This window comes from Schistocerca cancellata, chromosome 1, assembly GCF_023864275.1.
Source record: "Schistocerca cancellata isolate TAMUIC-IGC-003103 chromosome 1, iqSchCanc2.1, whole genome shotgun sequence".
NCBI classification, from domain to species: Eukaryota; Metazoa; Arthropoda; class Insecta; order Orthoptera; family Acrididae; genus Schistocerca; species Schistocerca cancellata.
Genome location: NC_064626.1, coordinates 751,199,764 through 751,226,984, shown reverse-complemented (window position 1 = coordinate 751,226,984; position 27,221 = coordinate 751,199,764). Strand labels below are relative to the sequence as shown.

Sequence of the window (27,221 nt, the reverse complement as noted above, 5' to 3'; positions counted from 1 at the left end):
GACCCGAAACTCTTCATTAACTATTCTCATACAGATCTCGACAAGCAATCCACTTATGTAAACAGAATTATGAAATTGTAAAGAACCAATAGGTGGTTTAATCGACCAAGTAAAGAAGCATTTTTTATTCAATGTATTGGTACTTGCGTTGACGAAACGCGTATATCACATCAAAGTGGAGCTGTTATACACGTACACTGAAGGCATGACATTATTAGTGATAAACTCAGACAAAGCCTTCTCCTCTCGATTAGGGACAACTGAATCACGCCCATCGTCCCCATTCGATGGAAAAGGCAACATCTGACGTATCTTATTTCCTCTCTTCGAACTCGAGGAGAAATCTAGTACAAATCAGGGGGTGAGTCATTTGAACAGAAATTGAAAACTGCCATCTCATCTCCCTTTGACGCCCATATCTACGCCGATTCTGGTGTAAAGAGCATATTGGATAAAAAATTCCAGGATAGAAACCAAGATTCTAGTTTCAAAGTATTCCCCAACAAAACCTCATTTGCCTATACTGATAAAAACAAATTCTCAAATGTTCATTTAAAATTTACAAATGTAATAAATTTTATTCATTATAAATAAGAACCTTCAAACCTCATCTGCCTACATCAAAAAAATTCTCACTTTCTTATTTAAAAAATTACAAATCTAATAAATCTCACTCTTTATACATAAGAGCCATCAAACATTTTCTAATACTGAAGAACCAAATTATGATTTATTTAAAAAAAAACAACAATGTAATAAATTTTCTCTTCATAAATGAGATCTGTCACACCTTAGATTTCTACACAATCGATTTGAAATTTATATTAAAAATCTCAAAGCTACATTTCAGTCATAATATTTTAATAACGAATATTCAAATTTCATTCAATGTAAATACACCCAAAACAAAATGAGCTATTTAAGAACTTAGAGTATTATTTTAAAGGACAATGTGGATCGAGTTAAAGAGATTTAAAAAATTGTTTAAAGGAATTCATATGTAAATAGACAAAATCTGATGGAATTTGCTGATTATTTTAATAAGAAAGAAATGGAGGAAGAAGAGAACTAAAATATAAAACTATAAAAGAGCTTTGATCAATTTGTAAAACAGAAAATTTAAAGCATTATTCCAAGCTTCATAAACAAAAATTAATCGATCTGATTGCAAATTCTAATGATAATATTAACAACAATGATAACGATAATAAATTGAATAAAAACCTGTAAAACATCTTTATCAAATCTATGAAATGAAAAAAAATCATTTTAACCTTAGAAAAAGACAACTAATCGATCTTATCGAGAAAGCTAAGGTAAAATTAATAATAATAATGATTACTGTAAAAGATCTTAAAGTGATCTTCGTAAAATTGGTAAAAAGAAAAATTTTAAAAATTAGTCTATATCTTAATAAATAACATTTAATCGATGTTATCAATAGGTCTGAGAAAAAAATAAAATTTATAATGACAATTATTTTCGAAAGCTAATAGATAAATATCAAGAAGTAAAACAAAAAAATAATCATACAAATGTACCAGGTTTCAATTTTCTAGAAGATGAAGCTCACCCAAACGAATTTATGGAAAAGTATCAGCTTTAAAATCAAGAATAATAACTTATGGAATTAACAAAAATGATCACAATTTCGAATATATTTAGAAGTGCTTTTGATTTCCTTTCCAAATTTTTCACAAATAAATGTTTTATTATACCACTATTGAAGACTTTGTTTTTGTTTTTTCGTTTTTACTGTCATTATAATCCGATTTTGAAGGCATATTCTCTTTTGTTGCTTTAATTTCTTTATGAATTTCTTTTTCTTGATTTCACACTGGACACATCATTTTATTTTTGCTTTCCATTTACAGAAGGAAAGTTATTCAAATTAAAAAATAAAAGTATATTAAATTTAATTATATATAAATGATGTCAGTTGTGGGCCTAACAATAATAAACTTATGTATAATGATAGAAAAGTTTTGATAATGATTGAAGAAAATAATAATCCATGGTTAAAGCTAAAATATTTGTGACGTTTTGGAATATTCGAATTCTAAAGAAGCTTTAAGCGATAATGTTAAAATTAAATATATAAAAAATATAAAGAATTGAAGTGAAACCAAAAGTTACACTTACATTCATATACAAATTTTATAAATGAAACTCGATTATATTCATTAATTATGAAATTAAAAATGCCTTTAGCAGAAATTTTTCAAGATTGGGTTAGGAAGTAGTTTTACAATACATTCTAAACACAGTGAATATAAGATAAATATTAATGTAAAATGACTTTATAAAGGGCGAATAAATCATGCAAAGTAACTGAATAAAATTAAGGATAATTATATACAAAAATCAGATGAACAATTCGATAAAACTATAGAAATTTTATGTGAAAGACATGAATGAATAATTTGTTTATTACCAAATGTTGTTGCTCAAACAAGAAATCGAAATTTAAGCCCAACTTTTGTTAAGTTTATATGACTTTAATTATGAATATTACAGTATTCGAGCATAATTTAAAAATGTACAAAATTAAATAGATATTATCAGAAATAAGCATCGAAATTGTGAAGAATTAAGAATTAGTTATGTACCAAATTCAGTAAATTTATATCACCAAATGAAAGAAAATTTAAGAATTATTTGCCAGCAACGTTATTTCAATGTTTCAGATAATTATTCACAAGAACAATTGTATGAAAATATAAATAATGTAGCAGACGTTTTTTAGAATATAAAACAAAATTGCCAAGTACTTTTATCACAATTAAATTTAAAATAACATCTATGAAGGTTTTTATATGCATCTAATAAACAACATTCATTAAAACCATCTGATTCCATCAACTCTAATGATTTTGACATTAAGTCGTTTTTGTTAACCTTTATTTCAATATGCTCTTCTTCTTTAACGAAACAACAAGCATAATGAAAATTATATACAATGTGGAAAATGTTTAAATTCTTAATAACTCTGCATTTATATATATAATTTTTATTGTCATTTTTAAAAATTATGTTAGCTTTATTTACCCATCAATTGTGTGAATTACCAATTACAATCAATTTTTCACATAAACAGTTTCCAACAATATTTTTCATTTTCTTTGTTTACATCTTTCAGTGCCATTTTTATCATTGAATACGTTTTGTTATTATATGCATCAATTAATTTAGAAACCAATTTAAAATTTCCTTGAACAGCAAATTTCTTCCACATCTTTTCTTTTAATGTACAACTAAATAAAACAGACTTTATTTACAATCTACATCTTTATTCTTCATGCTTTTGTATTTATTTCTCAACACACTCATCCTGGCCACAAACACATTTCTACAAATGAAACATCACTTTATTGATATTGTCTCTGATGAACTTTTGACTTTGTTGATGGTGCCACAACCTCACCTCTGCTTGCACCGTTTGATCACTAACAAAGTGAAATACTTGTTGGTTTCCTTTAAGTTTTGGAAACAGTCGAAACTCGGATGGGACCAAGTCGGGATTCTCTGGAGGATGATCAATGGCAACGAACTCAAGGCGTCGGACTGTCGCAGATGTCTCAGCGCTCCTGTGAGATCTGCCATTTTCATGCTGAAGAAGGGGCTACTGCACAAGTGGACGAACCCTTTGGTTATAAACTTGATGACAACACGCTGTTTCTCACGCAGCGACAAAGTTTAGTTACACATGACGACATTACACACTACAATTCGGAGCTCTCTAGTGGCAGAGGGTTGCAATTTGCGTCAACAAAGCAGGAAGATCGACCGAGTAATATGCATGACGTATAATACCTCAACCATTATTGAGAACGGAATAAGAAAATTAGGAAGCATTACTTTTCAGCACTTCATTGTACTTGTATGCACCAAGTGCTGTTAACTAAGACCGATCACTTTGCCACTAAGCTGATCATTACTCTCCTGGGCACATATAACACCTCTCTCGGTGAGTTCAAATGTGTGTGAAATCCTATGGGACTTAACTGCTATGGGTATTAGTCCCTAAGTTCACACCCTACTTGACTTAAATTATCCTAAGGACAAACACACACACCCATGCCCGAGGGAGGACTCGAACCTCCGCCGGGACCAGGCGCACAGTCCATGACTGCAGCGCCTAAGACCGCTCGGCTAATCCGCGCGGCTCGGTGAGTTCCTTGTATCTTCTTTACTGCTGAAAGTTACATGGAGAGATCAGCTGCTAATTAGAAACACCTTGGTAGCTTGAACATCTGTCCAGCCTGAAGAGTCCAAGTATTGCAGGGTTCGACTGCTGGACACATTTATTACGAATATGACCGTCAGAGGTTGAAAATTGAAATGTTGTATCAGGGTTACATACAAACTATTTACCAACTATTTTAATTGATTTCTAAACTGTATGAAAGATAATATCCTGACGGAAATAGAAACTGATTCTCTATTATTCCCAAGCCTGTGGGATATGTTCATTAAAATTTCAGCATTCATGAAGAATGGCGTGAGTCCACGATGCCTGTTGTGCGTGTCTAACGTTACTGGAACTATATAGGTACTGATCGCAGCACAGTGTACCCAGAGGACGTGCACATGAAGTTTATGGCCATCTTTCTGACGCTGAAAAAGCTCGAACCGTTGGCACGAAGGACATGGTAGCGTCACACTGACGATCGCATAGGTAGTTAGCTGTACTGAAATGACTGCTAAACAAGTGGTGACGAGACGGACTCAGGACAGCAGTGTGGCAACAAGAGTAGGCGCATGTGCTTTCAGAAGGACTAAACCATTACAAGATCGTGAGTCTGCTCTGACAACAGCTGAAAGCCTAGCAGAGCATACTGGCATGTTGTCGCCACAACATGTCAGGAACAGAATACTGGAAGCTAGATTGAGATCTCGAGTTTCCATGCGTCGTCGTTTATCGCTGAAACCATAATATGGATAAAAGAGACTTGTGTTATGTAGAGACAGAGTCAGCTGGAATGCTGAGTAGCAGTCTGTGGTGTTCAGAGATGAGCCTCGTGTCTGTTTATGGTGGATAGAACGATGCATGTCTGTAGACGACCTGGTGAATACTCACATGGAGCAGCGACGCTTGAGACCCAAGTCATGGAATCGTAGTGTGGGAAGCTAATGGGTATGAGAACAAGAACGATTCGGTAATTGTTGTAGAGATGCTGAATGGGCACCATTGTATCACAAGAATGGTGGACCCAGTTGTCATACCATTCATGAACAGATACCAAAATGGTATATTCTAGCAGGATAATGCAAGATCCCACACTTGCACTCGTTAGGGAGACATACGCTGTATGATCAGAAGTATCCAGACACACGGATGCAATGTGGAATTGACCACTGGAAAATCACGAAAGGCGGATATGCCATTACAAAAGAATGCGGGGACAGTTCCATTGTCAGTAGGTAAGCCGTAACACCAGAATGGGTGAGCCAGGAGAGCTGAGTGCCTTTGAACGTGGATTAATCATTGGATGTCCTAACAAATAAGTCAGAAACATTTAAACCCTTCTAATGCTGCCCAAGTCGACTGCCAGTGATGTAATCGTGAAACGGAAACGCGATGGTACAACCACAATTAAACTACGACCAAGCAGACCTCATGAACTGACGGACAGAAGATGTCGAGCACTGAGGAAGGCAGTTGTAAAGAATAGCATGAAATCAGCGAAATGAATCATTCGTGACGTCTAAAGAGCCACTACCAGTCCAGCTAGCACAGTGATTATGCGTAACTAGTGAAACAGAACGGGGTTCAACTGTTGAGCAGCCCCTCGAAACCCACGCATTTCTGTAGTGCTAAGTGACGATTTTTTTTTTAGTAAAGAGAGACGTCACTGGACAGTAGATGACTGAAAACGAGTCGTTTGGAGCGATGAATGATACTATATTAGACTGAAATCCAATGGAAGCGCTTCCGTATGGCGAATGTCTTGAGAACGTTACCTGCCACGATGCGTAGTGCCAACAGTGAAGTGTGGAGGTCGTGTTGTTAACTGCAAGTGGTTTTTATCGTGGTTAGCGGGTGATCTCCTTATTGCGCTTAATGGAACGCTAAAGGCGGGAGGATATGAACACATTTCATAGCACTGTGTACTGCTTACAATAGAAGAATATTTCGGAGACGATGACTGTTAATATGATAATGGATCCTGTTATAAAGCAGCACCTGTGAGGCAACGCTCTGTGTACAGTAACATTCCTGGAATGGTCTCGCTTGCCCAGAATGCCGACCTGAATCGAATGAAAAACCTTTTGGTTGAGTTAGTACGTCGACTTCGCTCCAGATCCCGGCATCCACGATCACTACCAACTCTGGTTTCGGCTCTTGAGGAAGAATGGAGTGCCATTCCTCCACAGGAATACAGACACGTGACTGAAAGTGTCTCCAGCAGAGATCATGCCGTCATAAAGGCGAAGGGTAGACACACACCATATTAATCTCCACTAACAGGTGACGGGTACTTTCGATCAGATGATGTGTACTTTCGTACAGCCTTCAGCAAGCAATCCTCATGAAACAGCATAAAATGCGTTTCAGCCATGGCTACATATTTCTTTAGGCTGTTTGCGTCCATGCCACGACGAATGCGAGAACTTGTTCGTGCCCGTTGGATCACTCGTCATACTGATGTTGGTGGTAGATATAAGTTCCGTGTGGAATTAAAGTTTAAGCATTTAATATCCGTTAAGTGATGAACGTCTCCATAAAATTAGGTAAATACCGGACTTCTGATGCATTGTGTAGCATTTTCCACAACTGTCAGTGTATATACTGTTTAACGTGGTTAAGTTGTTCCATACAACACTGGACTGTACAGAACATGATTATCGTTTATGATAATAAAACATACTATTGTATATACGACCACATGTTAAGCAAATAAATGAGTGAGAAGTACTTATAATTATGACTATGGACGACTGCAAAAACTGTTCCAGCCAATGGGGTGAAACTTTGGAGTAAGTGGATCTGATGGACACTGTTTTGAAGGGCTTGCAATTTTCTAAATATTCTCGTAATATAAAAAGTGGTGTTATTGAATAGTTCTAGTTAGTTCTCGGTTTCCCACAGAACTTTCACTTCGACGAAATAAAGACGTTGAATCAGAGACTCCAATAACGGATGATAATGTTTTTGTGTGTTCAATCTGACCGATGTTGCGAGTAGTAATCAAGCTTGTAGCAACACTGAAAGTCCAAAAATAATAGCAACATTGAAAGTCCAAAAATCAGTAACAGCTTCAAGAACATGAACGTGTAAAAGTTGCACCAACGGGAAATGAACGGCAGAAGGTCAGGGGAATAACCATCTGGAAACTTTCTTCTGAATACGAACTTCCTCTAGTCATTTGGCAAGTAAATTACATCATTCGATCAAAATCGTTACGTCATGGTCATTTTGTTATTCACACAACACCGCCAACAATCTAACTATGAAACAAGCAGTTGTTCACTGTATACCGATTACACAAGCGTATCATAGCGCCGCTGGTATGCATGTGACTGGATTACGCTGCACTACAACCTTAACAACACAGTCATTTTTCCTAGAAACTGCTTCAACCCTTACTATTTTAGGGATTATTCTGTATGTCAACTAGTACATAACGCTGTTAGGTGAAAATACTGATATAGTACACTATTTTGATCAGATAACTGCACTTAAAGCGGTGTCAGTTAAGTATGGGGTGACACACATTTTTTTAGGTGTTCTAATGCTAACAGTCGACTCCTTGAAGCACATTTGGGTTTTTCCCTTGATCAGGCCTCACGCGTTCAAGAGATGAGAGACGCTGCGTTAATGAGAGGTGGCTGTTACGTAGAGAGCAGTAGGTTGCAGCACGGGCAGCCAGTGTGCGGTGACCCCACCAGTCTGTGGTGCGTGCCAACACGTGCAGTTCGCCAGCGGAGGCGTCCGCCAACTTATTAATCGCGCGGGACAGTCTCCTTAAAAATAGACTCGCCTGTCCCACAAGTGTGCTGCGCAACTTCGATTTCGCAGTCGTGCTGAGGTACGAGGCAAAATGACATGACTTCGCTTACGCTCCGATTTTGTAAGAGTGAAGGAAGGAAAATTAGAGTTTGACGTCTCGTCGACGAGAAGGTCATTAGAAGCGGAGCAGAAGCTCAGATTGGGGAAATAAGTCGATCTCACCCTCACTATTCCGGCATTCTGCTCAATCGACTTACGGAAATCACAGAAACCTAAATCTGGATGGCGGGACGGATATTTTAACCGCAATCCCCTTGTCTACCAGTCCAGTGTCTTACCACTGCTCTATCTCGCTCAGTAATCCTGTAAGACATCAGCTACCTTTATGATCAAATGTTTGAGAGAAGAGAAACGAGCCCCCTAGAAATTAGGCAATGGATTTTTATCCGAATTTTGATATCCAAACGAAGAGTGAGAAATGGACAAATGAGGTACCAAACTGACCAGCGTGAGGTCTCGTTCTGAAAAAAAAAATGCTTAATTGCTTGGAACTAATCCTGATAATTAAGAACTACTTATTTAGTGATATGAGGGAAAACTGAAATATTTCACGAACAGTTGCTCACAGCTATTTAAATGAAATATACTTATAGAAAAGCGTCAAAATCACAGTATAATTTGCATTTTGAAAACTGAAGAAACCACACGACAGTTGCTTAATACACAATATTTTATTGGGGACACGACCGGTTTCGGGACACTTAAGTTCCGCCATTTGGTGTAAAAAATAAAATCACGTAACCATCGGAGGTCATCTTCACCCCAATGTTGAGATGGAACCAAAGGTTCCGTGTCAAAAGAGTAAAAGGGACAAATATTCCATAACAACCGTTCCCCCATACTGCGCGACCGGGAACACAAACAAAACTGCAACTTCTCTGCTTTCTCTTGATCCATATATTCTTTTACTAATAACAGAATACCGATCGATATTTAAATATATCAGTTCCATGCTTTCTGAACAAAATTTCAAAATTTAAAAAAGTGAAAAGGAACGGTCAAATATTTTGTGAAGTCGTCTGTATAAAAGTAACAAAGGAAACAGATTAGAGATGTACTTGTCGCGCCTTTGAATGATGCTCGAGATGACGTATGACAAATGAGGTTTTCTTTTGTGGGAGGTTGAAAAACAGCACTGGTTGCTTACAGTCTTACTGGGTTGGTGGATGGTAAAACTGTTCCAATCGACAGTGGTGCCAGTCCAAAGACATCACTGGAGTACACTTTGAAGGTGTCACGGTGGGACTTGAAGTCCCATACCACCCTCCGACGGTGGAAGTTCAAGTTGCAGGTTAGAGGTAACATAACGACGAACAACATTAGGTATCAACAATGGTGGTTTACGATGGTTGACAGCCATCAAGTGGTCAAGTCAATACTAACGCTGCATGAATTCCCGTAAGAAAGCTATCGTTAACGATGGTCGGAGTCCTCAAGGATGGTGTGTCATGGTTCTAATGTTTCGTAAACCAGCGACAGTGTCGCGTAGTGCTTCTACTTTAGCATACAGACGCTTTGTCTTCTCTCGCATGGACGTCTTAAGAGTGGCCATGTCCGTTTCCTCGTGGAGGGTAACTACCCTCGTGAGGGTAGGGGCATGTAGGCTCCACCGAAGCACTTTATTCAGCAGGCGCTGGAGGGTCTGCATCCAGGAGGCACTAATCGTAGCCCACGCAGTGGAGTCATAGCTGATAGAAGGATGGACAACCATCTGATACAGCTGAAGCTTGGTGTTGAGGTTCAGTTCCCTGCTGGTGAACAATGGGTACAACGCTTTTACTAGTATGAGTCCTTTCTAGGTACATATTCTGCATGGCGATGGAAGAGCGGTTTTTTATCCATCCAGACACCAAGGTATTTGGATCAGGGTACCATGAGACTTGGACGCCTGCAATAGTGATGTTGTGGCGGAGGATGGGGTGCCGTTTAGTGAAATAGACTGCTGTCGTTTTGGCGGCATTGAGGGCAATCTTGTTGGAATGGCACCAGGTTACTGCTTTCTTCATCTGCCTCTGGAGATGAGCAATGAGCTGGTCTGTGTTGCGGCCGGTGGCATAGAGCGTCACGTCTTCGGTGTATTACGCCATGTGGCAGTGTGAGAGGACTGGCATATAGTTAACATAAATTTAAAAAGGATGGGAGACGCAAGCATGAGCGTTGACCCTGCTGAGTAACCAAGAAAGTACTACCGTGGAGGAAGTTGTCCACAATCTTCACATAGATGTCGGGGATAGTCGCCTGTGTCAGCATTTTGTACTCAAGATTGTCCTGCCAGATCTTGTCATACGTATTTTGCAGGTCCAGGAAAACCTCTGGCGTCGACATTGTGGAGTTAAAGCCCTTGCTGACATGTTCTGTGGTCCTAAGGACTTGGAGTTCGGCCGACAGGTATGAAGCGAATCCAAACTGTTCCTGACGGATTGTCCCAGCCGCTGCCACAGGCTGGGAAATGCGATAGAGGATCAATGATTCTAGAGCCTTGACAATGGTGTTCAGAAGGCTAATGGGGCTGTTGTTAGTAGGGACCACTGGATCCTTCGAGGGCTTGGGGATGTCAGTCATTTTGACTTGCTTCCGCTGTGGGGAAAAAATGCCAGTTGTAGACAGCGGTTCAGGATACTGGTAAATAAGACCAGCGGCTTGCGTGGGAGCCAGAGGAGGTGTTCGTTTAAGATGCCATCCAAACCTGGAATCGACTGTCACGCTGCCGCCGGAGGATCCGTTGGATTTCCTCTGGGGACGAAAGGTGGAGGGCAGTCAGAGGTGATTGTTGTCTGAAAGCGGTAACGGCTGTTAGAATATCGCGTTCATCTTGGAGTTCATCAGGCGTGAGGTACTGGAAAAGCAATTGGTTCGGTAAATGAGGTACCGGTTACGCATTTAAAGTTCAATGTTAAACCTAGAATTTCAAAGAGTACAAGAGCTAGTGGAATTTCACTCAGTGGCCTTCATACGCCGCTAACATACGAGCATCTCATCTTCTATGCATGATTTCGAACATCATTCAAAAGTGCGTCAAATGTCTACACAGGCTGAACATTAATAAAACCAAAAAACTGCAGGGACGCTTTCCTGACTGCAAATGGAAGAAAAAAGGTCCGATGAACATGTATCCGGAAATGCATCGTCGCCACGGTAGATGGCGCTGGTGAATAACAGTTCCTCTGAACACCTGCCGTGAGTTCCTTGTGTGTTGCAGGTAACAGGAACAGTAGCAGTTATCATCCAGGTTACACATAATCGTACTTTGGCTTACATCATGTTGGCTGGCCACTTGCCTGGAGTTTGTACTAGAGTTTGTCGCAGTATCCTGCAGATCCAGGTCCTCCAAATCTGGCGTACACACTAGAGATGGGGGATCCGCTCCTGAACTGATTCATAGAGTTGAATCTTTCAAAGGAGTGAACAATCAGTGATTCAGAAAAAAAGAACGGTAGCTCCAAACTTTTCCCACAGCAGAGACAGAGAGAGTGAGAGAGTCGGAGCAGATCAGCGGGGCCTCCGCTGGTCAGAGCACACTGCATGCCACACAACACAGCCAGCGCCGGCCTCTGCCCTGCTTCTGCCTTGGCTCCCTGCATTGTGCAGTGCCCCATTGGATTTTGTGTTTCACATATGCCGTGCCATCTCTGTGCTTCCTCTGCCGCATGCAGTGTCTGGCGCAGCTTAAATTAGCATCGCACTCTGTCGGCGATTGTTTCAGTCACACGTCCTGCCCTCTGGGCAGTTGATGCGAGCAACAGGACAGAGAGCCTCCTAGCAGAGAACATCAGAACTACACTCCTGGAAATGGAAAAAAGAACACATTGACACCGGTGTGTCAGACCCACCATACTTGCTCCGGACACTGCGAGAGGGCTGTACAAGCAATGATCACACGCACGGCACAGCGGACACACCAGGAACCGCGGTGTTGGCCGTCGAATGGCGCTAGCTGCGCAGCATTTGTGCACCGCCGCCGTCAGTGTCAGCCAGTTTGCCGTGGCATACGGAGCTCCATCGCAGTCTTTAACACTGGTAGCATGCCGCGACAGCGTGGACGTGAACCGTATGTGCAGTTGACGGACTTTGAGCGAGGGCAAATAGTTGGCATGCGGGAGGCCGGGTGGACGTACCGCCGAATTGCTCAACACGTGGGGCGTGAGGTCTCCACAGTACATCGATGTTGTCGCCAGTGGTCGGCGGAAGGTGCACGTGCCCGTCGACCTGGAACCGGACCGCAGCGACGCACGGATGCACGCCAAGACCGTAGGATCCTACGCAGTGCCGTAGGGGACTGCACCGCCACTTCCCAGCAAATTAGGGACACTGTTGCTCCTGGGGTATCGGCGAGGACCATTCGCAACTGTCTCCATGAAGCTGGGCTACGGTCCCGCACACCGTTAGGCCATCTTCCGCTCACGCCCCAACATCATGCAGCCCGCCTCCAGTGGTGTCGCGACAGGCGTGAATGGAGGGACGAAAGGAGACATGTCGTCTTCAGCGATGAGAGTCGCTTCTGCCTTGGTGCCAATGATGGTCGTATGCGTGTTTGGCGCCGTGCAGGTGAGCGCCACAAACAGGACTGCATTCGACCGAGGCACACAGGGCCAACACCCGGCATCATGGTGTGGGGAGCGATCTCCTACACTGGCCGTACACCACTGGCGATCGTCGAGGGGACACTGAATAGTGCACGGTACATCGAAACCGTCATCGAACCCATCGTTCTACCATTCCTAGACCGGCAAGGGAACTTGCTGTTCCAACAGGACAATGCACGTCTGCATGTATCCCGTGCCACCCAACGTGCTCTAGAAGGTGTAAGTCAACTACCCTGGCCAGCAAGATCTCCGGATCTGTCCCCCATTGAGCATGTTTGGGACTGGATGAAGTGTCGTCTCACGCGGTCTGCACGTCTAGCACGAACGCTGGTCCAACTGAGGCGCCAGGTGGAAATGGCATGGCAAGCCGTTCCACAGGACTACATCCAGAATCTCTACGATCGTCTCCATGGGAGAATAGCAGCCTGCATTGCTGCAAAAGGTACTGTACTAGTGCCGACATTGTGCATGCTCTGTTGCCTGTGTCTATGTGCCTGTGGTTCTGTCAGTGTGATCATGTGATGTATCTGACCCCAGGAATGTGTCAATAAAGTTTCCCCTTCCTGGGACAATGAATTCACGGTGTTCTTATTTCAATTTCCAGGAGTGTACTTGCAACAACCTGCTGGCAAGAGAACGATTTCTCTCGGAGCGGGTGACTGGTGGCCGTTCACAGCTCCCCCCACCCTCGGAACTCGCCCGCTCAACGCTCATCCCACCGTTCTCGACTCTAGCCAGAGCATTGAGCAAAGCAACTCAGGTGTCACTCTGGTCTCTGCGGTCTTAGCTCACGCAGTAATACAGCTCGGAGCTCGACCTGCTTGTCTCAGCGCCTCTGCATCGGAGTTCGTCTCTACTGGATATTGTTCTTCATAGTAATACCGCTATGTATATTACATTATTATGTTAAGTATACATCATTTGTTTTTATTTTATTTTTATTAGTTTAAACTGATCAGATTAGGTTCCTGACGACTCCTCTTACTATAGGATTTTTATTATGGACACTCGAATTTACGCTTTAATTACGAGCGAACCGATAAAGGTATTGCAAAATATGATACATCAATATTTTCCTTGTTTTATTCTGTGTAAGGCTATATGCAGCACTTTAGTCTTACAGTCAAATTTTTTTTTCTTATTCTGATACGGCTTTTGCGATTTTAGGCGTCTTCGGAAGGAAACGTTCACTTTAAAAATATATGGCTTGCGATGTATTTGTACGAGGTTAATGAAATTATAATACATTATAGCCAAATATATTTTTAATGTAAATCTCAAGTTACAACATTTTCCGATCACCCAAAAAACCACGATAGTGCAAAATAAATCAATAATCAAAAACTTTGTCATATCGTGGAAATTTCAATAAACAATACAAAATTCTTAATCATTATCTATGTTACTTCAAAATAGGACCAAATAAGATCAAAACACAGGTATAGTACTGGAATAAACCAAGTTTAAAGGGCAATGTGCCTTCCATTTATTTTCTATTGTGAATGAGTGGTGAGTCATGAAAAAGAGCTAGTTCATTTCAGGGAGTGAACAGTTCTGATCCGATCTCTGAAAAGAACAGTTTTGCCCATCTCTAGTACTCACAGTACGCTGCATCCCTGCGCGTTCGTCTGTCTGAAAGCACCCATAGTCACACAAACGCCCAAAAACGGCTTGAAATGTTGTGTAATGTGGTTGGTGTCCGTGAGGATACTTGTTTTGGCGTATCCACACTGCTTCTCGAGCGTTTCCACCTGATTAGCCGTTCAGAAACACTATCCCGGCTTGTTCCGACATGAGTACCCGACCATTCTGCTGCTTACAGTACGCTACGTCAATCACTCAGCCTGCAACACATAAGGAGCACACGGCATGTGATCAGAGTACCTGTCACTCGTCAGTGCCACTTACTGTGGCAACGATGCATTTCCGGACATATGTCCATGGGCCTTCTTTCCACCATTTCCAGTCAGCAATTGTCCCTGCATTGTGTCGGTTTTATTAATGTTCATCCTGTGTATAAAAGGCAATGCCCTGACTGACTGATCGATCATCGCCCAGTCCCAACCGCTAAGGAAAGGAACCTGAAATCTGGAGAGGGATGAAATAGGGGATGAAAAGCTTTTTGAGAATGTGTTGCTATTAAACCAATTTTGAAACTAGAACTACGAAAATTGGTTTTTGGGATCTCAGTTAGAAATTTTAAAAAAGATGTGATTTGTAAATTCAACCCCTAATGGTGGGAAATAGGGCCAGAATGATTCACGGACTGATCAACATCCAGCCCAGGCCACTAAGGACAGAAACTTAAAATTTGTGGAGGGTGTGGATCTTATACTGCAGGCATCGTTTAAGAAAGGATTATTCGAAAGTTCACTGCTAAGGGGGTGAGATATGGGATGAAAGGATTTTTGAAAATATGTGACTAGTAAGACTATTTTGAAGCTGGAACTACAGAAATTAGTATTTGGTTTATCAGTAAAAAAAATAATGTGGTTTCAGAATTTTTGAAAATTCAACCAGTAAGAGAGTAAACAGTTAGCGAAAGTTTTTTTGAAAATGAATAGTTACTGAAGAACTACTAAAACATTTTAAAGTTACATATATGAAAATTGGTATTTGACTTCTCACTTAGAAATTAAAAAATGTATGTTCCAGTGTTTTTGGAAACTCAGTCACCTAGCGGAGCGATATAGCTGATGAAAAGTTTTATGAAATTATTTCATTATGAAAGCGTTTCCAAATTTGTGTTTGTCTAATCTGTTGGAAATAAAAAAAATATGTATTTCACCGATTTTGGAAATTTTATTATTATGATAACTCCTCCATATGTGGACGGGTGCCAAAAATATTTTCATGCTCTGAGGAGAAAGCTGGCGATTGAAATTTCACGAGGTCAAGTCGCAGGGAAAAACGTCTTTGTTTTAATGGTTCCCACCCCAATTCGTGATTCATATGCGTGGTACTCTCTGCCCTATTTCGCGATAATGCAAAACGAACTGCCCTTCTTCGAACTTTTTCGATGCCCTCCATCTGTTCTATCTGATGCTGATCAAATATCGCACAACAATACTCCAGAAGAGGGCGGGAAAGCTTAGTGTAAGCAGTCTCTTTAGTAGACCTGTTACATTTTCTAAGTGTTCTGCCAAAACATGTCAGTGTTTGGTTTGCTTTACCCACAACGTTTCTGTGTGATCGTCCCAATTTAAATTATTCGATCGTAATCCTTAAGTACTTAGTTCTGTTTATAGCCTTAAGATCTGTGTGATTTATCGTGTAACCGAAATATACTGGATTTCTTTTAGCACTCACGTGGATGACTTCACACTTTTCATTATTTAAAATCAATTCTCACTGTTTGCACTATACGTATATCTTGTGTAAATCATTTTGCTGTTCGTTTTGACCATCTGATAACTTTACAAAACGGTAAATGACAGCATCACTTGCAAACAATATAAGAAGGATGCTCAGATTGTCTCCTAAATCGTTTTGGTAGATCAGGAGCAGCAAAGGGCCTATAGCACTTCCTTCGGGAACACCAAATATTACTTCTGTATTACTTGAGGACTTTCTGACAATTATTACGAACTATGGCCTTTCTGACAAGAAATCACGCATCCAGTAAAAACAACTGAAACAATACTTCATAAGTACGCAATTCGGTTAGAAGTCGCTTGTGAGGAACGGTGTAAAAAGCCTTGGGGGAAATCCAGAGATACTGGATGAATCTGAGATCCTCTGTCGGTAGCACTCATTACTTCGTGAGAATAAAGAGCTAGTTGTTTTCTTCGAGGTAATCCATAATGTCCATAATGTGCGAGGACAGTACACATTCCAAACATTCTACTGCAAGTCGACGTTAGTGACACGTAATTCAGCGGATGAATGTTTGTCGTGCGTCTGGAGGAGCATATGTTGAATATTTGAGAAAGCAAAGTGAAAGCTTTGATTCTAAACGTAATTGTAGCCCAAGGGTCTTTAAGTTCTTACATATAAAAGATATACCCTTGTAAAACCAAATGGATCTTTAGGATCTTTGTGGTTGCTCAAGGACGATCGTGCCCCAAACTTTTTCCATTACACGCTGCTGGCTGAAAGCGATTGCAGAGTTTTGCATTCGACACGTTCTAATCACCTCGCCCGGCCTACGCTCGACAGAAGTCGACAACAAATGGTCAAAATTCTAAATCTCAAGATATACTAACGGATTAGATTTGTAGTTATGTATTGTTTACTATATGTATACTTAATAGTCGTTGTCTTGCTGACATTATTATTAGTGTCGACCATGGGGCAGAGCCACTGGAAAACACGTTGTGCAGAGGCAATTTGTTCCCCTTTAACCTTTGCACCACATTTAGCCGCTTTAAAAATACTAATTTTCAGCTCATTATATCTCACTAGTGCCTCACATCACTGATTGTGTTCAGTTCCGAATGAGACTTTTTCAGTTCTTCGTAAAACACATTTTCGGACATACGCTTTTTGGAAACATGTTGGGTGTGAAACGTTTTTTGTACAAATTAAGAATTTGCTGACAAGGTACTGTCGGGCAGGCTGCGACGCTGAGGCAGTTTGGGACATGTTGTTCCAGTTAACGTCTGAAGGCACGCGGCTGACGACACGAACGTCCTGTCGAAGGACCACACATTAAGTGAACGTCCAGCAAGGATTTCGTTAATGACCCGTCGATGCAGCATTGCACTAACTGGTGCTGCATTCCTTCGCCGCCAGACAGCCAAGCATACACTGAGGTGACAAAAATCATGGTATACCTCCTAATATCGCTCAGACCTCGTTTCGCCTGGCGTAATGCAGTAATTCGACGTGGCATGGACTCAAAAAGTCTTTGGAAGACCCCTACCGAAATACGAAGCCATGCCGTGTCTATAGCCGTGCATAATTGAGAAAGTGTTGCCAGTATAGGATTTTGTGAGCGAACCGACCACTTATTATGTCTCGTTAGTGTTCGCTAGGATTCATGTCGAGTGATCTGAGTGGTCAAATCATTCGCTCGAATTGTCCAAAATGTTCTTTAAGCCAGTCGTGAACAACTGTGGCCTGGTGACACAGGGCATTGTCATCCATAAGAATTCCATCGTTGTTCAGGAACAAGTAGCCAAACATAACCTTTTTCAGTCAAAGATCGGTTCAGTTGGACCAGAGGACCCTGTCCACGCAAAGTAAACAGAGCCCACACCATTATGTAGCTACCGCCACTTTGCACAGTGCCTTGTTGACAACATGGGTCCAAAACTTCGTGGGGTCTGCGCCACACTCGAACCGTATCATCGTTTCTTACCAATTGAAATCGGGACTCATCTGACCAGACCACTGTTTTCCAGTAATGTAGGGTCCAATCGATAAGGTCACGTGCCCAGTAGAGGCGCTGCAGGGGTTGTTTTTGCTGTTAGCTAAAGCACTCGCCTCGGTCGTCTATTGCCACAGCACATTAGCGCCAGAATTCGCCGCACTGTCCTAACGGATATGTTCGTCGTACGTCCCACATCGATGTCTGCAGTTATTTCAGGCAGTGTTGCTTGTCTCTTAGCACTGACAACTCTACCCAAACGGCGCTGCTCTGGATCGTTAAGTGATGGCCGTCGTCCACTGCGTTGTATGCAGTGTTAGGTAATGTTTGAAATTTGGCATTCTCAGCACACTCTTGACACAGTGGATCTCGGAATATTAAATTCCCCTAACGATTTCCGAAATTGAAGGTTCCATGCGTCTAGTTCCATCTACCATTCCGCGTTCGAAGTCTGTTAATTCCCGTCGTGCGGCCACAATCACGCCGGAAACCTCTTCGCATGAATCACCCAAAGAGAAATGGCAGCTCCGCCAATTTATTACTCTTTTACACTTATTGTACGGAGTACTGTGGCCATCTGTATATGTGCATATCGCTGTTCCATGACTTTGTCACCTCAGTGTACAGTAATGGGGTCCGTTGTTTATACGCAGCGTTGGAGCCAGCAGGCCACTCCAGCGTCCGGCGAACGGCCGTCCTCATCAACCGGCGGCTTATATGCCTGGTTCTTAAGTTGGGTCGTCACGCCGCCCCGCCTTGCGCTGCCGCCCAGCACCGTGGGTTTCGCAGGCCACCACTAGCTGGACCGTGGAGACCTTGGCCGCCAGTCAGCTCCAGGTGCGTCAGCACCGCGGAAGCGCCTCGCTACCTCCCAAACAACGTACAGCAGTACAGCTGCGCTTCGCCGTGGACTAGGATACCGACATCTCACCCCGCCCATGGAACATGGACGCCGCGTGTCGACCCTGGTGTGAACTAGGAACGCACCTGTAACCGCTGTAGCTTGTTGGAGAAATGAAGTGTTTACATGCACGCCGTCTGTCTTTCTGCAGCCACCTTCACCTCAGACGTCATACCTACCGATTTTCGTCCCATTCATATAGTTCCTCCGTCGTCTTTTTTTTTTTTCCTTCTTAGAATCTATTTTAAGCCTGAAGTCGCCATCATGCAGTGTCATGAAAGCGAGAAGACTAACCTACATCGTGAATTAAGGCTCCAGCCACTCTATGAACATCTCTAATAACGGTGTCAATGTGAGTTTCGCAGCCCGCATCTCGTGGTCGTGCGGTAGCGTTCTCGTTTCCCACGCCCGGGTTCCCGGGTTCGATTCCCGGCGGGGTCAGGGATTTTCTCTGCCTCGTGATGGCTGGGTGTTGTGTGCTGTCCTTAGGTTAGTTAGGTTTAAGTAGTTCTAAGTTCTAGGGGACTGATGACCATAGCTGTTAAGTCCCATAGTGCTCAGAGCCATTTGAACCATTTTTGTGAGTTTCGCTGTTGTTAGTGAGCCCGAGCTCAGCCTCGTTCGTGTTGTGGTTGCATCTGCTAGAGTAATGCCCTGCCGTCGTAACATGTGAGGAGCCCCAGTCCCGGTCGCGGCCTGACCAAATGGGGACGGCGCACCGGGTCGCGCGGTCGCGCTTTCTCGCCGTCTTGGGCAGCCGCGGTGAGTGGCGGGGTATAGGGAGGGTGGGAGGGGGGGAGGGAGGGCGAGGCGCCCCCGCCTTCCGCAAATAGCCGAGTCGGACGACTGGCCGCAGCTCCAGCGATCTGGCCCAGGACCAAGAAGCCGGCGGGTCCTCGCCGATCTGTCTCTGCCAGCGGCCGCGACAGTTCCTCCAGCGCCCACACCAGCGCCATGTACTCTCCTGCCCATTACAATACCGGGAGTGTAACAAACAATGAAATTTTGTTCATTCTGTGCTTATGGTATAGTAGAAAGAAGACATGATTATATTTGTAGGTGATGAAATAGTTAACAGTGCCAAATGAAATACTCACAGCTGAGAGCAACAGCCGCTCTTACCCAGCTGAACATCGAGCCGATCTGAGATAGGGGACAGACACTGTACGCTATCCCGTACTGTTTCAGTTCCATGCTAGAGTTTACCAGTTTTAGTGGCTGGTGAGATGTCAGTCTCTCGGCATCTCACAGACAGGTGTTTTGCACAGGCAAGAGCCCTGGAAAACGTGCAGGCCGGGGCAACAGTCTAATACCCTAGGCCAGGACAGCATGGGCAATATGGGGCCTTGCGTTATATTGTTGAAAGACGTCGCCGTGGAGACCTCAAATATAGAGCACAGTCACCCGCATTAACACGTCAGAATTTCAACGGCTGCCGTTCAAATTACCAGACTTGTGCACCAAAGGTGATCGTATTGCGTTCCTAATGGCACCCCATATCATCACTCTAGGTACTGAGGCCATATCACAAAGACGAATGCAACATGGCAGCAGTTGTTCTTCCCAGGGCCTCTACATACGGATACGTTCATTTTGATGCTGTAAGCTGAATCAGGACTGCTCTCCAAATATGACGTGCTGAGACTCCTATGTTGGCCACAGCAACGTCGGCGTGGCTCTCTCTTCTACCATCTAAGCAAATCTGTTACAATGGTCACTGTGCTGAATTTTTCGTCCCTGTTGTGATATCATATGTCGATACCACCCTCACCAGTGTCTCGTGGTTGGCAAGGGAAACTCACGTTTCTGACAGACGGCGATAGCAGTCGCGCGGGAACCCGGCGGATCCAATAATGCGCACCTGCTAGCTCTGACTACTACCGCCCTCTGCCGCCGCGCTGTAGGATGGTTAGCAGCAGCTACATGGCCCAACCTCAGTCGCAGTCTTCAACAGTCTTCAGTCTTAGTGAGCTTTCGACTGTTCGCTCGTACATTAGTAGCAGGAGCCTCACACTGCACGATGCTCCTTTGATATTTCAAGTGGTGTTTGTTCTTTTCTAAAGCTTCTTCGTAACGCTCGGAAAAAGCTACAAGTTAAGTAAAACTTCTTTGCATTGTATTTAAGTGTTCGCTAACCATTTCTGCTCCTGCCCAGCTTCCCTACGACGACAGCTTTTGCCCACTCTGAAGCCCAATCTCCTTACCGTTGCATACGAAGAAGTACATAACACCTACGAGTACTTGTCTTGCTGAAAAACAAGTGCATTTTCTGACTCAGGTAGATGAAGTGGCGGTGCGATTATGTACGGCCGAGCGAAAAATATGCCTATGCCAAATATTCGGGCGGTAGTAGCACAGGGCTGCTGACATCCAGTATGGCACTGCATATGGCTCTCCCGAATTCATTGTCTATATTCACAAGACATTCATGGAATCTTTACCACCGAGAGGAGCAATGCCAGGGACCGATAAAACGCAATCTCTATAGGCTACTGCTGTCGAATTCTGACACCTATTCGTAGTCTTATTCCCACTTTATACGAGGCATAATACGATTTTCTCATCAACAACCGACATTCCAATAAAATTTATGAATGAGAAAACTTGGTGCGTAATCTTTTCTTATATCTAAAATAAAGACGGCGTTATTTCTACCTCGTTTTAGCGACTTGACTGAAATGCTAATCATCTGCGTGTGCAAGCATGTAGTAAACTTCATTTGTTGTGTGCCGCCTTCGTGGTATTTCAAATGTAATGGCCAGCAGCGTACAAGTGTGAGAGAATGCGGTGTGTTTACAAGATGAGCGGCATTCCGTGCCCACGTCTAGAACATCTGTTCCGGTCGTAATAAAACAGAGTACACTGCTGCGAAAAAGGTCATGAATTCGCTACCTGATTCCATGTTTCCGTGTAGAGTCAAAAACGAATCAGAATTTCTCCCACTCGGTTAAAACTATCCATCTTTCCCTGCACCCTTCCTATCTCTGTCTTGTTCCTCCTCTGCTACTCTTGCCTTATCATTTCTCGCTCTTCCCCGAACCAGTCAACTGATTCTCCAGATTTGATTCGTTTTGTCCTGCTATCACGCATCTGTGTTAGTATGTTGGTACTTGCATTAATTACAACTCATTCACTATGTGGGCCTGTATTGTAAGATAAACTCACTAAAGATATCTGGTTAGATTTCAGAGAGTGACTGATCTTGCCAAGTGAAATAATTTCAGAAGTAAATAAACAAATAAATAAACTCTACAATGTGGACGTGACATTTCATCGACTGGTAGAGCAGAGATTCCTGCGAAACAAATTTTTCCTGTCAAATGAGTGGCTCTCCTTGCGCGACGGAGTATCTCTCCGTTTTAAAGCTTTATGAACCGAGGCAAATCGTCTCCAATGAGCTTTTTATAAAAGCTCCCAACTCCTAGCCCACGTGGAACCGAGCCCACCGTAAAACGCCCAACGGGTGTTCACCATTAGCCAGACTGTGCCATTTGTTGAACAGGATATCTGAGCTCATGTGAACGTGCCATTACCAAATGTGACCACAAGCTCAGGCTTCATGTCTCAGATTAACATATTACAAGAGTCTCGTGTATTGTTCCGGGATGGCCGAGCGGTTCTAGGAGCTACAGTCTGGAACCGCGGGACCGCTACGGTCGCAGGTTCAAATCCTGCCTCGGGCATGGATGTGTGTGACGTCCTTAGGTTAGTTAGGTTTAAATAGTTCTAAGTTCTAGGGGACTGATGACCTCAGCAGTTAAGTCCCATAGTGCTCAAAGCCATTTGAACCATTTTTGTATTGTTCCTTGAACGATTTCATGCTTTCGGATAAGTCACTGTTTCCTGTACTACAACCTTATGAAACACACGCAGATGGCTCTATCACATCCCAATAGCAATTATGGGCGCTTCACTATCACGTCAGCTAGACATCTATAGTATCCGGCATTAAATTCTGATGCCGCGTTTAGCAGTATGCGCTCTGATTACTTTGGAATACACTTACTAGTAGCCAGTTGTAACGATCTTGGTGTGTCAGTGGTGGATGTCAATGCTCCCAGTGCTATACGACTAGAGTTGCAGGTGTGCTGACTGTCAGCAAAGTTGAAAGACCGAGTATTCGCCTCGCCCTGTTCAGGGCATCTCGACTCTGTGTAACGCAGGCTGTTACGAGATTTATTTGTTCGGAGACAACGCATTCTCCTAACCAACTCGTGGACTGTGTCGTATAGTTTCAAAATCATTGTAGAAACGCTTAAAGCAAATGCTGGATTGATTTTTTTAAAAAGGATGAAATCGATATACACCCACGTGCGTCCCTAACGTGAACTTGCTATCCGTCTGTAACGAATGCGTCATCGACTGAACATTAAAATCATAATTCTCCAACTCGCTACCACCCTGTTCAGTTTACATGTACCGCTAAATACGTAAAGAGAAGATCTAAAATTTCTTCCGGGAACCCTATTAAAAGTAAAGGTTGCAGAACAGAAAGAAATGTAGAAATGCAGACTTGTGTTCTACAGAAACATTGTCAGTGCCTTTTTCTCAAAAGAGTTAAGTGTTGTTGCTACAGTAATCTAATACTAATCAACTGACTGGCAGTTCAGCAGTTCGAAAGACTATGTGGTGTATTAATACGTCAGAGTGGCATGGTACGGTAGTTCACTAACCAAATAACACCGTGAGTAGATCTTTCAGATGATTCGTCAACGAATCGACTAAGATTTATACATAAACTCAGTTTAGTAGACTGAGAACAAGCATCAGTGATAAACCTCTGAACTTTGTCACATTTGTGAAATATCGCGTATCACCGCTACACAGCGACATGATGTGGAACGGAAACGTATGTCAGCACAGTTGCTTCCCTAACTTAACACCCCTTTCTGACACGTCAATAATCACGAACAGTGTCACATTTCTTCATTCGATAACACGCTGCTCAGAGTCTTGAGATCAGCCCAGGACACCGGAACCGAACAAGGTGGCACAGTAATTAGGGCAACAAACAAGTATTCTGGACGAGATTCAAACACTCATCTGCCCGCCTAATTTAAAATTTTATATTCTCTGTAAAGAACTTCATGCTGATTCTGAGCTGATGCCTTCAAAATAAGTACGGCCGATTTCGTATTTGAGATCATTTGTGATTAAGCAGTGCATATTTCCAATAACGTATCCCCAACTTCAGTTATGGAAGCATTTTGAAATTGCAAAGAATAATGTGTACGCAACTGAAACTGCACACATCATTTCTTGTCCCCTTGTCAGTCACATTCCTGTAACGTGAATATCTCCGACCGCCAGAATTCGAAATGGGCACCTCCGAATCGAGTGTAGTGGGCGCGAGTGACTTCGGCTACGCAGGTGCGGTCTGCGCTACTGGTGCATGCGTAACACACGCATAAATCGTGAATTGAGGACCTGGTAAGTGGCGATCAGTTTGACTTTCGGACAGATAAAGGCACAGAGAGGCAGTTCTGACGTTGTGACTGATAATGGAAGAAAGACTTTAGAAAAAACGAGAACGGTCCGAGGTCATGATGTGCAACAGCGAGCGAATCTGAAGAGTCGTGGTCGTGCGGTCACGGTGTTGAACTGGAAAGTGGGAGATCCGCGTTCGAATCTCCTTCGTACCCCTTTTTTTCACAATATTCGATCTGTGTGTCCTGTCACTGGCGTATCTGTTCTCCTTCTGTTCTGTTCTGGCAAGTTTCATAACATACACTGGCTATAGAATATGAGTCATGTGATAAGAATATAACATCACTGTAAGTAAATGAGACAAATAGTGAGAGCAGGCGAGATTCCGCATAAACCTCACATAGAAATAAAAACAACAAGTAAACGGGTGTGTACTATGTTACAACGAAGGAATTCAAGAGTCAAACGGAACGCAAGAGTCATAACATGGTGTACTTCCCTTCACCTCGCTGTTGCAAACTGACGTTACAGCATAACACAGGCACAAATTTGAATACAGCGAACAGAGTCGCAGTGACTGGACGGCCAGTTTACAATTTTGCGAGGAAAAAAAATGGGGAGTGAGGGAGATCTGAACAGCGCTCTTCCACGTTGCAGTCCAACACCGTGACCACATAACCACGACGCCTGGCTCTAAAAATTCGCTCGATGATGCACATCTTGGGCTTCGACCGTTCTCTGTGCCTATTTTGCTTCTTTTTTCACAGTATACTATCTTCCTGTTTTCATGCTCGATCTGTGTTCAGTTTTTGACGGGCCATGCACTGTGCCATCTTACCACTAAATCTGAAGAGGGATGCGGTGGAGCTTTCCCTTGTAAGTACCAGACGGAGTTGTACAAGGTAAAAACATAGGGAAAGAGAGAAATTGTAATATATCCAACAAGTTATTGAGGAAGCATGTTGCAAGTGCTTCTCTGAAACGAAGATGTTTGCGCAAGGGAGTAGCTGAGCAATTAATGGCGGGCTGCTTTAGACTATCCAGAAGAATGCCGACAAAAAAAGAAAAAAACAGCGAAAGGGAGGCTGGGTGCGCGGAGAAGGGTGGCTCGCGGGTGCGGAAGACAGCTAGTGTTGTTACCTGGCTCTTGGCGGCATCGCCGATGAGTCGCTCGGTGTCGGTGAAGGCGACGTAGCTGGGCGTGGTGCGGTTGCCCTGCTCGTTGGCGACGATCTCGACCTTGCCGTGCTGCCACACGCCCACGCACGAGTAGGTGGTGCCCAGGTCTATGCCGACGGCGGTCGCCTTGCCCATGGTCGCTGCTGATGGCTGCTGGTTGCTGGTTGCTGGCTGCTGCTGTGCCGGCCGATGGCGGACTGCGCTGCCGCCGCGCACGACGCTCCCCCGTACACGCCCACGCCCCTCCCACCAGCGCGGCCCGCGCTCTCCCGTATCCCAAACCCCAGGTGCCGTGTCTGCCACACATCATAAAGTCTGTACTTTATTTCGCTATACTCAGCATTCGGTCTCCGTACAGCTCACGTATTAAAGAATTTTGTCACGTCATGGTTTTGACCTCTTGGCCATTCAATAATGTTTCAAATATATAAGGAAGATTATAGTTTAGTTGTGATAGGGGAATAGAATTCGATAGTAGGAAAACCAAGAGAAGAAAAAATTGTAGGTGAACATGGACTGGGGGAAAGGAGTGAAAGAGGAATCCGCTACGTAGAATTTTACGCAGAGCGTAATTTAATCATAGCTGACACTTGGTTTAAGAACCATGAAAGAAGCCTGTATACGTGAAAGAGAACTGGGGACACCGGAAGGTTTCACACTGATCATATAATGGTAAAGCAGAGATTTGGGAAGCACATTTTAAATTGTAAGACATTTTCAGGGGGCAGATGTGAGTGCTGACTATAATATATTGGTTATGAACTGTAGATTAAAACTAAACAAATTGCAAAAATGTAAGAAATGAAGGAGATGGGACCTGGATAAGTTGAAAGAGCCGAGGTAGGTGAGAGTTTCAGAGGGAGCACGAGGCAACGATTGACTATAACACGGGAAAGGAATACAGTAGAAGACGAATGGGTAGCATTGACAGACGAAATTGAGAAGGCGGCAAATAGGTAAAACACAAGGCCTAATAGAGATTCTTGCATAACATAGAAAATAATTGAATTGATGGAAGGTAAAAACACAAAACTGCAGCAGAAGAAGCAGATGAAAGGGAATACAAACGTCTAAAAAATGAGATTGTTAGGTAGTGCAAAATGGCTAGAAGGCATATGTAAGCATTTAGAAGCATATTTCACTAGGAGAAAGGTAGATACCGCCTACAGGAGAATTAGAGGAACCTTTGGAGAAAAGAGAAGCAGCCGCATAAATATCAAAAGCTCAGATAGAAAACCAGTCCGAAGTAAAGAAGGGCAAGTTGATAGATGGATGGAGTATATAGAGGGTCTATACAAGGAAGATGAACTTGAAGGCAGTATTACGGAACTGGAAGATGACATAGATCAGGATGAGATCGGATATATAGTACTACGAGGAGAATTTGTTAGAGCAGTGAAAGACCTGACTAGAAAGTCGGCCGGAGTGGCCGAGCAATTCTAGGCGCTACAGTCTGGAGCCGCGCGACCGCTACGGTCGCAGGTTCGAATCCTGTCTCGGGCATGGATGTGTGTGATTTCCTTAGGTTAGTTAGGTTTAAGTAGTTCTAAGTTCTAGGGGACTGATGACCTCAGAAGTTAAGTCCCATAGTGCTCAGAACCATTTCAACCATTTGAACCTGACTCGAAACAAGTTCAAATGGTTCAAGTGGCTCTGAGCACTATGGGACTTTAACATCTGAGGTCATCAGTCCCCTACACTTAGAACTACTTAAACCTAACTAACCTAAGGACATCACACACATCCATTCGAACCTGCGACCGTAGCAGCAGTGCGGTTCCGGACTGAAGTGCCTAGAACCGATCG

At 43.1% G+C, this 27,221-nt stretch overlaps 1 protein-coding gene across 1 annotated transcript in view; it reads right to left on the bottom strand.

Moving 5' to 3' along the window:
- The window catches only part of LOC126186041 (heat shock protein 70 B2-like), a 146,630-nt gene extending 121,032 nt beyond the window's left edge, over positions 1 to 25,598 (bottom strand). The window contains exon 1 of the mRNA XM_049928178.1: positions 25,377 to 25,598. Within this exon, the coding sequence (XP_049784135.1) occupies positions 25,377 to 25,550 (174 nt within the window). The 5' untranslated portion in view covers positions 25,551 to 25,598. The remainder of the gene's footprint in view (positions 1 to 25,376) is intronic.
- Positions 25,599 to 27,221: the final 1,623 nt, after the last annotated feature.